Source organism: Antechinus flavipes, chromosome 1 (assembly GCF_016432865.1).
Source record: "Antechinus flavipes isolate AdamAnt ecotype Samford, QLD, Australia chromosome 1, AdamAnt_v2, whole genome shotgun sequence".
In the NCBI taxonomy this organism is placed as follows: Eukaryota; Metazoa; Chordata; class Mammalia; order Dasyuromorphia; family Dasyuridae; genus Antechinus; species Antechinus flavipes.
In genome coordinates, this window is record NC_067398.1 from 695,142,694 (window position 1) to 695,156,862 (window position 14,169).

Below are 14,169 nucleotides of genomic sequence, written 5' to 3' on the forward strand. Positions count from 1 at the left end.
TGCCTACTTCAGATTGAGAATCCTACTCAAATTCAGTTAAAATTTATTGCTTTCTATGTAGTTGGTTAGTAAAATTACACCATTCCTTTCTTTGCTTGACTAGTAACATATCAGAGGTGGAAAACTGGTAGCTTAACAGAGCTGTGCTACTCTATATAGATATATGGATATAGATATAGATAGATATGTATAGATCAGATCTATTAAGATTCTTTCATATTCACAATTCACTTAGAGTTCATCCTGGTCTTATATTTCTAGTCCTTGGCTATAAGCCACTGTTAATTTTTATGATTGTTTTTGTCTCTTATTCTTTTGAAATTCGGATCAGACTCTACCTCCTACAGAAGGCCTTTCTGGAACCTTTATTGCTTCCCCTCTCCCACACATATATTATCTTGTATTTATTTTGCATATACTTAGATATGGTCCTGCTCTCTTTCTTTTTAAAATGTAGCAGAAGGGGGCGAATATTGAAATTTTGGATAAAAGGCTGAGTTGAAGGTTTACCTCTGACAAATACCAATTGTGTATTGAAACTCTGTTTCCCAGGTGAGATATCTGCAAATGAAACAAATTTCCAGAGTGATGAAATAAGACCCTCCTCCCCCATCCCTTTAAAAATAATAAGAAAAGTAAGAAATAATTATAATGAAAATCAAATATATACTAAGGGTAGAAGAGAAGTCCCAACAAAATACTAGCATGTTGAGAGGAAGGAGCTTCCTTCTAGCTGGGGAAATCATGAAAGACTTCATGAAGGAAATGACATTTGGAAGAATGGGGTGGGATAGAAAAGAAGGCTTGGGGAAAGGAAGAACCCTGGGTTCAGGGCTCTGAGAACAGAGGAGTGGGAGACTTTTAAGAGGAATATAATCTTAAGTCATAGATCCAACTAAGCCACTGATAGGTGAAGGGAAGTAGAAATGAAGGTTATTAGAGGTGAACATCAGTTAATTTTATAACACTTTTTTTCTGTCATTTATATACCCTGATTTCTCTGAATACAAATGCTCTTTTTTTCAATATTATGCTTGCTGTGTTGTACTGTATTGCATTTCCATGTGCTTTGTGATCTTAATATTCATCTTTTGTAACTTTCATTTCCACCACCGAAGAACTTTGTATTTTTGTTCTTTAGTATAATTTTAAGGACCTAATTATGAGTGATCAAATCAAATTCATTGTGGAGAAGCTCAATAAGGAGCCTTTTAAGAAGAACTACAATTTAATCACATTTGATTCCCTGGAGCCAATGCAACTATTACAAGTTCTCAATGATGTTCTTGCTGAGATTGACCCGAAGGTAAGAAGTGAAATTTGAAACAGAAAACTCAAGTAGAAATTAATTAAGGCCATGTCTATATCTCCTACATCAGTCTCTCAGACTACAGGTGTAATTGGGCTGCACAGTGTTAGAGGAGGGACCCTGAGCTAGCAATCAGATCTGGGTGCTGCTACTGATCTCATTGTGTCTGTCCTTGGGCCAGTAATTTGAATCTCCCAAAGCTCCATTTTGCTCCTTTGTGAAATGAGGGAATAGGACTTGACATTTCTTTACCTCTCTCATCTACTTAGATCTAGTTAATAGTTATCTAACCCAGGGTAAACTTTCTACTTGTGATCCAAGACATTTTTATGTGACCCAGCTATAGGGGTATATAAAATAGTATACAAATCAAACATTTGCTGATGACAAATTGTAATTTCGTAACTTCCACATTTAGTTACAAGACCCTGTGTGGGGGTCACAAGCCACAGTTTAAGAAGCTGGAATCTACATTTTACAAAGAGGGGAAATAAATTTTCCCAGCGTCACAGGTGGCAGATGGATTTGAAATCAAGCCATCTGCCTCCACTTCTAGCATGGCCTTTTACTGGGCCCTTCTACTCTTCTAATTCTGTAATCTATTGTACCTTATATAGGAATTCTTCTCCATTTCCAGGGGTGAGCATACTTGGCATTGGAATGAAAACACTTTCACAATAACTGCTGTTTTGGTGCAGGCTACCACATGCTTATACGCTAATCCCTTTCCTTTATTGGATACACATATTTTATTTTAACTTGACAACCATAATATGACTCCTGGCCCACTTGTATGTTTAATTTGAGGACCTTGAATGTTTCTGAAATAATACTTGCTTTATAAAACTATTGTGTTACTTAACCTCCAATAAAAGAACAAATGTCATCAACATATTTTTCTTTTTTAATGTGTCCATTGTTCCATATTTGTGAAGTATGTGTTCACTTTTCTTTACTTACCAGCAAGTTGTTGATATAAGAGAGGAGATGCCAGATCAGACAGCTAAACGGATGTTGAGCCTTCTTGGTATCCTTAAATATAAACCTCCAGGAAATGCCACTGACATGTAAGGATCTGTTCATTTTTTGCTTCATTAAAATACACAATTTAATAAATTCAAAATTTTGTCAGTCTGTCAAGGCTAGTTCAGAATTTCACTGTATTTTAAGATAATATTATGCCTCTCATTATGCTTCTGTTCTGTCATTCAGAAGTCTTATGAGCATTTTAAGTGGGTCAGTTCTTTGCTTTCATCAAAGAAGCCTAGCTAATCAGATTTTCTTTGTTGAGATATTTCGTCACTTTTTTCCCTTTCATAATTAAAAAAAAACAACTACATAAACATCACTTAAGGGAAGCAATTGAAAAGTTAGTTAAGGTTGACTGAACCAATTAATGCCATTATCAAATGTTATCCTGGTTCTCAAATAAAACTGGTACTGTTTTATTGTTTATGTGCTTGTTATTAATTATATACTTCAATTTTTAGATAACAGGTAGATTTGTTTCAGACTAACCATCCTTTAATTCTTCACAAACTTCATTTTTTTTAAAATAACTTTTTATTGATAGAACTCATGCCAGGGTAATTTTTTACAGCATTATCCCTTGCATTCACTTCTGTTCCAATTTTTCCCCTCCCTCCCTCCACCTCCTCCCCTAGATGGCAAGCAGTCCTTTACATGTTGAATAGGTTATAGTATATCCTAGATACAATATATGTGTGCAGAACTGAACAGTTTTCTTGTTGCACAGGGAGAATTGAAGGTATAAATAACCCGGGAAGAAAAACAAAAATGCAAGCAGTTTATATTTATTTCCCAGTGTTCTTTCTTTGGGTGTAGCTGTTTCTGTCCATCCACAAACTTATTTTTGACAATAGTCAGAAATTAATTGGGTTTTGAGCAAATATATTTCTGGCTTCAGTTTCCCCCAAGGTTTTTTTTTATTTGTTGTTGTTGTTGTTCTTAAATCCATGAACTTCTCTTGTTTAGGAGCACCTTTCGCCAGGGTTTGGTTATTGGAAGTAAACCTGTAATTCATCCAGTTCTACACTGGCTTCTTCAGCGGACTAATGAGCTAAAGAAAAGAGCATACTTAGCTCGTTTTTTAATAAAACTTGAGGTCCCAGCTGAATTTCTTCAGGATGAAACTGTGGCTGATACCAATAAACAGGTACATCTTAAGTAAACTGTGAGTTTTAAAGCCAACTGTAGGAGACTTCTAAAGCTACTCTAATGGATGTTAATTCTCTTTGTGATACCAAATATCCACAGAAAAGTAGAAAGTATTAAAAATATTAAAATGTTACCATTTCTCTTAAGAATTTGCATATATCAAACAGCTGAATGATTTTTATCTTATTGTTTCAGTCTTATGTCAGCAGAGATATTAGCAAATTATTTTTCCTTATAGAATTTCTGGGTTGAAATGTTTATAAGAATTATATTTCATGTTAAACTAAAGAACAGAAATATTCAGAAACATGAGAGTATAATGAACTTACAATATCATGTTCCCATATAAGTGCCCTGTATATAAAGACAAGCCAAAGTACTTCAAAATCCTTATTAAGAATTGATCTTTTAAGCAGTAGATAGAACATTGTAGTAGATAGTTTTATGGGAGAAATACAAAAGAATTCAAAGTCTCATTATTTCATATTTAAAGAATTTAAATTCTTAATAGGGAGACAAATGAAATATTTTTGACTGCCTTTCCTCTCTTCCTCTACCCAATCAGTTTACTACCACTGAAATAATTCTAGCATCCGTCTCTTTTTTCCTACTGCCATTGCCCTAGTTCAAGTACTTATCACTTCTAATCTGGAATATTGTAATATCTTCCTAATTGGTCCTCCCGACCCTGGTTCCTTCCCCATTTATCCCGCACATAACTGCTAAAGTAATGTTTCTAAAACATTGATCTGATTATGTTGCTCTGCTGCTCAAAAATTCTCAGTGGCTCCATATTGCCTAAATAAAGCATATACTATTTGGTCTGGCATTCAAGGCTCTCTGCAGCAGCCTGCAATCCACTTTATTTCACCGTATTTCCTTTAATGTTCTCTATGTTCTAATTAAATTAAACTTTTTACAATTTTCTGTCTTTATCATGCCCTTTGTAATCTCCATGTCTTTGGAGAAGGCTGTCCCTCATTCCTGAAATGATCTATTTCCTATTTTGATATCTAGGATACCATAGTAGGAGTGGAAAGGGTGTTAGGTCTGGTATGGAGAGATCAGGTTTGTACTCCAACACTGAAGTTGTTCTGTATAATTGGTTAAGTCATCCAATTTCTGGACTTTGTTTTTTTCATATATAAAAAGGGGGTATCAAAGAGATCCGTTATTGAATCACTCTGTAAACTTGAAAGCATTCTGTAAGTATCAGCATTCTTCCCTCCCTTTGTAAGTTTGTCCAAGTGTTCCTTCCTAATGGAAAACCTTTGGTGGAAGGTCAGCAATAGAACCTGGACCTCCATTTCCTCATCTTCAGAATGAAGAAGGTAGACTAGAGTATCTATAAAATGAGGAGGCTGGACTATATGATTAGATGCTCTGATTAGTTTTGCTGGTTAGTTTTATCCCCTTCTTTGTTAGAGTAGATAGCTCACCAGTTATCCAGGGAGGGAAGGAGCGTGGAAAAAGATATGTGGAAAAGATATAAAACCACAGGTACCTATTGTTTGAGGTATTGTTGGAGGTATTCAAATTCATATTTTGCTAAGGTTGGTAAGGCAAGTAAAAAAGGAAGAAAGGGGATTTTTTTTTTCCCAATCAATAGGGAAACAAGAAGGCTCAGGGATGGGTTAGGGACAGATGAGATGATGATAATAGACAAACGGAGAGAAGACAGAACTACTTAATTCCAATTTCTTTGTTGTGGAGAATGATTTTTGGATTACAGCAGACCCAACCAAAATGACATATTGGTATTTGAAACTCAATTATGAAGATAGCCTGTCCTTAATGAGTTGAGATCATTAATCTCAGGTGACAGTATATCAGGATTTTGAAGGAAGTGCAGATTGTGATTACTGAGCCATTGTTGGTGATCTTTGAAAGATTGTGAAGTTCTATAGCACCACAGGAGTTTGTCCTGATTCTCAAAAAAGTGAAGAATAGATCCTGCAAACTTATTTGCCACTGAGTTTTATTTTAATTCTTGGCAAAATTCTAGAGTATATTAGTGAGGGCATATTTAGTGATTATTAGAAAAGGAAGCTATGATCACAAAGAGCCAACGTGACTCTTTAACAAAAATGGGCTAATCTTTCCCCAAACTGGAATGTTGGTTCAGACCTAATAAGATAAAATTTAACAGAAATATTAAATAAAAGTCTTATGCTTGGGTTCAAAGAAATCAGCTTCAAACACACAAGATGGTGAAGTTTGTTTGAAAGTTTTTAGTGAATTGCGAACCCCATGACTTAGCTCTGTGATAATGGCAACTGAAAAAGCTACTGTGATCTTAGGCTGTATTAAGAGAGGAATGACGTCCAAGATGGGATGATATGATAAACATTTTTAAGTACTCGCTGTGTACCAGGCATTGTGCTAAGGGTTGGCGATACAAATGAGAAAAGCGGTCCCTGCCCTTAAGGAGCTTAGACTCTAATGGTGGAAAACCTTATGAAAAGGAAGCTGAAAAGTGAAGGGGCCAGTGTGGGCCATGATGATGATGGCGGTCGGAACAAGACAGGGCAGCTCTGTATAAAGGGAGGCTGTGGGAGGTCCAGTCAGTGGGGCAGGAGAACCAAAGGGCTTGATGTACCAGAGCTGAAGCAATATCCATGATGATGAGTTTGTCCTAGGAAAGAGGGAAGGGGAATGTGTGTGACGATGGTGGTGGTAGAGTAGAAGCCACGCCAAGCAGCTGGAGAGCAATGACAGGGTGATTATGTTCAGTCCTGACGTCATGCTTTAGGAAAGACCTTGATGGATTTTCAAGCCTCCAGAAGAAGGCAGCCTGTATGCTGAAGGACATTGAGGTCATGCCAGATGAGAATCAATTAAAGTAATTGGGAACGCCGAGACTAGACAGAAGAAGATAGGGGAAACATGGTCTCCAAGGAGTAGGGCGACTTCACCCAGAAGAAGGACCGCACTTGTTCTGCTTGATACTAGAGGTCTGGGGGCAGCTAGGGGATGCAGTGGGTAGAGCACCAGCCCTGAAGTCAGGAGGACCTGAGTTCAAATCTGACCTCAAACACTTAACACTTCCTGGCTGTGTGACCCTGGGCAAGTCACTTAACCCCAATTGCCTCAGCAAAAAAAAAAATTAGAGGTCTGAATTAGAAACGGTGAATAGATGTTACAAAGAAAGAAAATTAGACTATGGTTGAAAAAAAGTTCCTTAGAGCTCTATCAAAGTGTGATGGGATGCTGTAGACCTGTTGCTTGAGATCTTCACACCAGGACTGGGTGGCCCTTTGTGAGCGGTATTGGAAAGGCCCAGCTATTGGTTGGTCTGGAATGCCTCTGAGAAGCCCTCTAACTCTACAATTGGAATTCTTCCAAGAGTCCAAGTTACATCCACAAGTGTTGTTGTCATTGTTGTTCAGTCTTCATCTCCAGATGATCCTGTGGACCATCCTATCCTTGGGTTTTCCTGGTAAAGAAATTGGAGTAGCCACTTCCTTCTCCAATGGATTAAGGCAAAACAGAGGTAAAATGACCTGCCCAGGATCACACAGCTAGTAATTATCTGAGGTCAGATTTGAACTCCAGGCCCAGACCTCCTGCCTCCTCAACAATCATTTATTTAGCTCCTTTATGTGCTAGGCACTGCACAAAGTGTTGAGGATACAATACCAGCAGAAAAAGAATCCTTGCCCTCAAGGAGCTTTCATTCTAAAGGAAGAAAATAACATATCAAAGGAACTGAATGTTGGTGAGGAGTGGGGAAGGTACCCACAAGGGGACATGATGGAGGAAGTCCAGAGTCAGTTATGGAGCAGAGAGGAATGCAGACATGTCTGTCCTGGACACTTTCTTTAAAATGAAATGAATTCTAGAAAGACTCAACTAAGCAAAGGAAAGGGATTGAAGTGAAGAGTATTTACAGAGTGAGGAGAATGTATTAGCAGAGTAAGATGGTGGAGAAGTCCTAGAGAGGAATAAAGGCTTTCTGAGCCTTCTAATATTGTTGTAACTCAAAAGGATTCTTCTTGCCTTCAGTCTCGCTATTCACTTCATAAAGCAGTTCATCTTTTGTAATTAATCATTTAAGTTATTATCATATCAGCCAACTCCAGGTTACTTTTCTTCACATCTTGTGTAACATGGGATGTTTTAGGGTTTTATAGAGGGGACTTTTGATCCTATCAAGACAATTTGTAATCCTGATCATTATTGATTTGACCACATGGAAAACATAATGGAACAAAAACTTCTAAGAGATAAAAACTTATAATTCTTTGTTTATGTACCTCTATTTTCTACCATATTATAAGCCTGAATATATACAAAAGAATTTCTTCTAAAAATAATATTGTAAGAAATGAATTCCTCTAGAGGAAATGTATTAGTTTTACTGTATATAGTCAGTTAATTAAATTATAGATTATAAAAATTTGCTTCTCATAAAACAAGTTTAAAGTTGAAAATCAACAATTTAAATTCTTTGAATTGGTATGACCAATTGAACATTGATACTCAAAAGTTATTTTAGCTTTATTTCTTCAAGTATAACATTAATTTTATATATACTGTCTTCAGTATGATATGTTTTAAATTATGTATGTATGCTATACTCTCAAGTCACCTTTTGGTTTAAGGGGACTATCGTGTCTTATGCACTCAACAAGCTATTTAGTATATATATATATATATATATGCAGCTAGGGGCGCAGTGTATAGAGCACCAGCCCTGAAATCAGGAGGAACTGAGTTCAAGTCTGGTCTCAGATATTTACACTTCCTAGCTGTGTGACTTTGGGCAAGTCACTTAATCCCAATTGCCTCAGGAAGGGGGAAATGTTGATTATCTTCTTCAGGAAGAAGTTCTGGATATTTAATATGAATTATTTAGAATATTATTTGGAAAGAAAAAAAAATACTTAATTTCCTGTCTTGTAGAGTAAAAGAATCCTACTTTTGTGTATTCTTGCTTGATTTAAAGATCTATTTTAAGGGCCTTGTGGTTTAGCAACTATGTTTTCAGAATGCTATACTTAGAATGTAATTTATTAAAAATATTATCTAATTAAGAAAGACCATTTGGATTTAGGATACATTTATAGATCTCATTTACTTATATTTTTAGTATGAAGAACTGATGGAAGGTTTCAAAACCTTACATAAAGAATGTGAACAACTCAAAACATCTGGATTTTCTACTGCAGAAATACGAAGGGTAAATATAAGAGAAAATGAGAATAATTTTAAGGATATTTAGGTAGTTTGAGATTATTTTTTCCCTTTAATGAAGGGGATTTTTCAGTCTCATTCAATGTAAATTGTAGACTAAGTTAGCAATAAAAGTTGGCAAATTTATTCTGAGGCATGGGTCTTCATTGAAGAAGACATTGTTACTTTTTGTGTGCTGTATGGATTTGTACACTACATGGATAACCACTATGGAATTTTTAAAAATGTTTGTAGTTAGTAAACTATTGATCCTTTTTAAAAATCCTCTTTGGAGTTGGTTAGAAGGAAGGGGTAGACGTTATTTTCAAAAAGGGGATAGATTTTTTAGCAAAACTTCTTGAGAAAGCTATTGTCTTGAAATAATTTTCATGGAAAGTTGGCAGATTATAGATCACTTTAATTCTGCTTTTGCTTAGAATGGGTTTAACTAATGCAAAATCAAGGTAATTGCAGTGGTTCTTGAGTGATTAAGATAATGTGTGCCTCCATTATGAAAAGTTTTTAGTAAAAATGTCATTCTTATATTTGGAACTAACACAGAAAACATATTTTGGCAACTTTACCTTGTTTTGTTCTAACCTGTTTTGGTTGCTTTTCTTGATTGACTATCATGCTGCCAACTAAATTTCCCTACATAAACAGCCCCAGGGAGAAAATAGAAATGTGTACCTTCTAAAAGAGATTCTATTTTCCTTAATGTTGTAGTTATGAAGAATATGGCAATAGTGTTTTATGCATATGTTTTTCACAACCTGTTTAGATTTGTAAATGTCTCCTTAATTGCTTTTTAGGACATCAGTGCAATGGAAGAAGAGAAAGATCAACTCATTAAAAGAGTAGAACGTTTGAAAAAAAGGGTAAGGAAAAAGCCTAACAATATAAGGTATAAGTGTCACAGTCCAAGGACTTGAAAAGATTTAGGAATGCAAACAAGGATTAAGATGAGCATAGTGTTCATACCAGGATGGAATCAAGTAACTAATTGACAGAGAGGAAATCTCTGCAGGCAGAAGGCCAGAGATTTTAAAGGTCCCTGAGTTCAGTACCTTGCTGTCATATGGAAACATTAATGTTTAACAAAAGATTTCTGTCTGGATTTCTGGGTTGCGTGGTCATTCTACTTTTGTTATCAGACCTGACAGTAATATGGGACTATAAATTGCTTTTTCTCTAGGTAGAGACAGTGCAGAATCACCAACGGATGCTTAAAATAGCACGACAACTTCGAGTTGAAAAGGAAAGAGAAGAATTTTTAGCACAACAGAAACAGGAACAAAAGAACCAGGTATTCATTAACAGAAAGTCCCTGTAATAACAATAAGTTGCACATAGTTGTTTTTGAGAATAATCCACATAAAAAGAAAAGTGAAATTTCATTATTTATTGTAAAAGTTCTCTCAGGTCTATGCCAACATTTTGGCTTCTAGCATAATGATGAAATAAAAATACTATACTAAAGAGTATTTTAGAGTGGGAAGTAGGTATTGCTCTTATTTGAAATGTTGATTCAGGTGGTCCTAATTCCCTGCCCCACATTTCAGGTGTCACCACAATTAAATAGATCATTACTGCTGAACCTGGTTAACCAAGATCCAAACACTAGCAGCTCTGTCACCTGATGACCTCTGGGAGTCATCCTCATAATCATCATTCACTTTACTTGGCTTAGTCTGAGATCCTCATTATCAGATAAGGTCCCTGAATCCTTTAGGATTTCCTTGGATCTACATGAGATCTATATGAGATCATTCATAGGAGTACAGACTGAACTCTAGTTACTGTCAAAATCCTCAAAAAGATACAAAGATTGGCATTCAAAATTAATTTAAATATTTATGCTCAACAATAAAGTAGGGACTTTAACTTGAGCCCTGTCTTGATATCCAAGTTGCTACAAGTAAAATGTATTTGATTTCAAACCATTTCTCTTACTGCTAATTTGGCAGTTCATATGTGTGCTTTTAGATTTGATCCAACATTACAAACGATTTACTTCAGTTGAACAACTTCTTGGTCCAAGTTTCAGAATGAAACACTTAATATTTGCCTAGAACTCATGTTTTTTACACTTGAAAAAATTGACCAGAAGTAAACATATAAATTTCTTTCATTCACAAGTATTTATCAACAGCAGAACTATGTCTCATTCACTCTAGACCTGATACTTCTTTTAATACACAGGCTTGCATTATCATAGTTTTTGTGAGGACCATTGCACTATTAGCTTGTTTTGAACTTTCAGTTTAATAAAAACCTCTATAAATTATAAAAAGCAAAATGAAACCCATTAAAATAAGACTTAGAAAATAAAAAGGAAAAAAATTGTAAAAACTTCTTTACAATTGAAAGTATGTCAAGAGTCCATTATATTTGACTTTAATAAAATCATTTTTTGGTCCTTATTAGTGATCATATGAGGTTTGTATTTTTTATTGCATGATTATTAGATAATATCTAAGTAATTCATCTGATTGTATTTTGAAGTTATTTCATGCAGTGCAGAGATTGCAAAGAGTGCAGAACCAGCTGAAAAGTATGCGGCATGCAGCAGCAGATGCAAAACCAGAAAGTAAGTGAAGGTCACCTAGTGTAAGAGATGGTGTCATGTTAGAGACTCCCAGTTAGAAAATAAGAAAAGATGTTTTGGTTGTGCTTTATTAGGAGGACTAATGATTTGTTAGTGGGCGATAATTAATGAACTTTTGGTTGAGGAATATCTGTCTAATTTAGAACACTTTATAGCTTCCCAACCAGATATCAGAACATTAACATAGACATTTTTGGTGTGAAACGTTTGTCCTGGGTTTCCTTACTGCCATATTCTAGGTTTTGAATTTAGCAGAATATACTTTTCATGCTATATTAATATGTCAGGATTGATGTAGTTGGACAAGTAAGTAGACAAAAGGCATCGGGAGAATACTGGTTCCCCTTAATATACTTCAAGTTCACAAGTTGATCATCAAGTAAATATTAGTGTTTTAGAGTTATAGCTGTAACATACATGTGTGGCCATTAAAACTGAATATTATCCACAGCTTCATTAGTTGGATCCATAGTGTTAATGTGACCAAGGTTCTTGCTCCAATCTGCTTCTGCCTTTTGCGCTGAGAAAATTTCTGTTTCATCACAGATAAATGACATCTGGCATTTTTCAAGTATGATGTGGATTCAGAGGGGAGACTAGAAAATTAGTGTAGAACAGAACAAAGCAGTGGAAGGATATTTGAAAGCACATAGCTGGGGGATGGGTAGCATTCAAATCTGTTCAACTGTACTCCTCATAAAACTCTGTATTTGGGAGAACCAGTAGATGCTGACTGTAAGGGCATGTGGATCCTGTCTTGACTTCCACCATTGTCAGTTCATAAGCATTCTCAATGTTAGGTTTATTCTAAGGTTACTCCTTGGTGATGCTTTTGATGGGGGTAGATACTGTCACATCAACCCAGAAATAGTGATGATGATAGTGATAACTAACATTTATATAGCACTTACTTTATGTGAGGCTAAGCATAATTATCTCATTTGATCCTCACAATAATCCTAGGAAATAGGTGCTATTATCATCCCCATTTTACAAATGAGGAAACTGAGGCAAACGGGGCTTTGACTTGCCAAGGGGTCACACATCTAGTAAGTGTCTTGAGGCCCGATTTGAACTCGAGTCTTCCTGACTCCAGGCCTGGTACTTTATCCACTGCATCAGAGAGCTGCCTCATCTGGAGATGATATCCAAAAACTACTTTGTATTGAGTTTCTAGTGTCTTCTTATTTTTTCTCATCACTGTCTGTAATCTCACACTTGGTAACCTTAATGCAAAGGGAAAAGAATGAGGATGGGGAAAATTATTTGGAAAAGAAAGCATGGTTCAGGAAGAAGTGAGAGAGGCCAGAGAGTTGGAGATTACACTGACGCCTCATTAATATCATGAACATTTTCAGAAAGGAGTCGATAGGTGCAGGACATTGTAAGCCCAAATAATATCATAAAGTATGTTGTAGAATACATATTTATAGAATCTGATTATAAACACACAAAGCAAAAACAGATCTCTGCTCACTGAAGGTGCTCACTGTGGTGAAATAGATCCAACATGTTGAGGGATTCCATGTGGATCATGTAGAGGGATTCATCATGTGGATGGTGAGGTTCTCCAGGTGCTCCTGATTGCAGATAACATCAAACACCAGAACACTGCAACACTTCCTGGAAAAAATCTGTAATCGCTCAAAGGAGTTTTGCCTGAAGAACCATACAAGAAAGACCAAGAAAATAAAGAATGAGTTTTGCCCAGATTAACATGAATTTGAATTGACAACTTAACATTGGCATGTATGTCTGGGACATAGATAGTACAGATCTGGGCAGTGAGTGGACCTGAAAGTTGCACAGAAAGAGAGGAAAAACTGGGGTACCTTCAAGAAATTGGAAAGCTCCTCTAATAGTCCCAAGCTTCCCATAAAAGCCAAAGCCCCATATATATATATATGGGGCTTTGGCTTTTATGGGAAGCTTATAACAGCATTCTACCAGTGTTGCCATTTGGCAGTGAGACTTGGTATACAATAATTTTTAAAGAATTAAAAATGAGTATCCTACAGAAAGTAAGGGAGCAGGAGTTAAGAGCAGAATACAGCAGGTAATGAGTGAGAAAGTCCAAAGAAACAGGAGCATAAGACGATATCAGGGAATTATATGACAAGCAAAGATGGGCATGGTATGGCAGGGGGTGACAGGTAGATAGCCAGAGTGCCTTTATAATGTTAGGAGAAAGGAAAGAATACCTCCAGCATGTTAAAGTATGGATCCACGTGGTGAACTGAGAGGGCTTAGCCAGGAGTTTTAGGCCTGGATGGTTGTACTCCACATTGTAGGAAAGGAGTTTCCAAATTGATGACACTGTAGATTCATTTGACTATCTGAAAATGTGGTTTTTAAAAATGCACTCATTTTGTCACTTGTTGCTTGCATTGATTCATGGTGGAAGATAGGTGAAGATACAAATTGGTCAGTTAGTTGTACTTTGAGAGTTTGATGAATCTGGGATCTGACTGATGTGTGTCTTCCCTACTCTTGTTACAGATGTTGTTCCTTCCCTTTCATCTCGTGCAGTTCTTACTAGTGTCTTTCCATCAGTCTTTTTAGAGGTTCCGTCCAGCACCCTGCTTTTGTTTTTTTAATATTTCAGATGCTTCCTTGTATCATTCGGCCTGTCAGTCTGACTTTTGCTTTCTTAAAGGTCTGCCCGACCACATCATCCCACAGCCCTCAGTCCCTATTACCCATATGATCAAATACGAATTCTTCTGTTCAACTGAACATAGTAAGCATTTCCTGAACTCTTCTTGATTTGACTCACTGTCTTGGTATTTAAAGTTCACCACTGCTTGGCTGCAACTTATCTCTCCAATCTTCTTATACATCCTCCTTGGTGCATTCTGTGGTTACTGCCTACCCCCCATCCTGGAATGGTCACTTTTTC

The 14,169-nt window shown here is 36.3% G+C and overlaps 1 protein-coding gene across 1 annotated transcript in view; it reads left to right on the forward strand.

Moving 5' to 3' along the window:
• The window catches only part of IFT81 (intraflagellar transport 81), a 72,913-nt gene that overhangs the window by 2,513 nt on the left and 56,231 nt on the right, over positions 1–14,169 (forward strand). The window contains exons 3-9 of the mRNA XM_051972761.1: positions 1,142–1,306; positions 2,273–2,376; positions 3,305–3,485; positions 8,580–8,669; positions 9,475–9,540; positions 9,858–9,968; positions 11,168–11,252. Coding sequence (XP_051828721.1) covers positions 1,163–1,306; positions 2,273–2,376; positions 3,305–3,485; positions 8,580–8,669; positions 9,475–9,540; positions 9,858–9,968; positions 11,168–11,252 — 781 coding nt within the window. The 5' untranslated portion in view covers positions 1,142–1,162. The remainder of the gene's footprint in view (positions 1–1,141; positions 1,307–2,272; positions 2,377–3,304; positions 3,486–8,579; positions 8,670–9,474; positions 9,541–9,857; positions 9,969–11,167; positions 11,253–14,169) is intronic.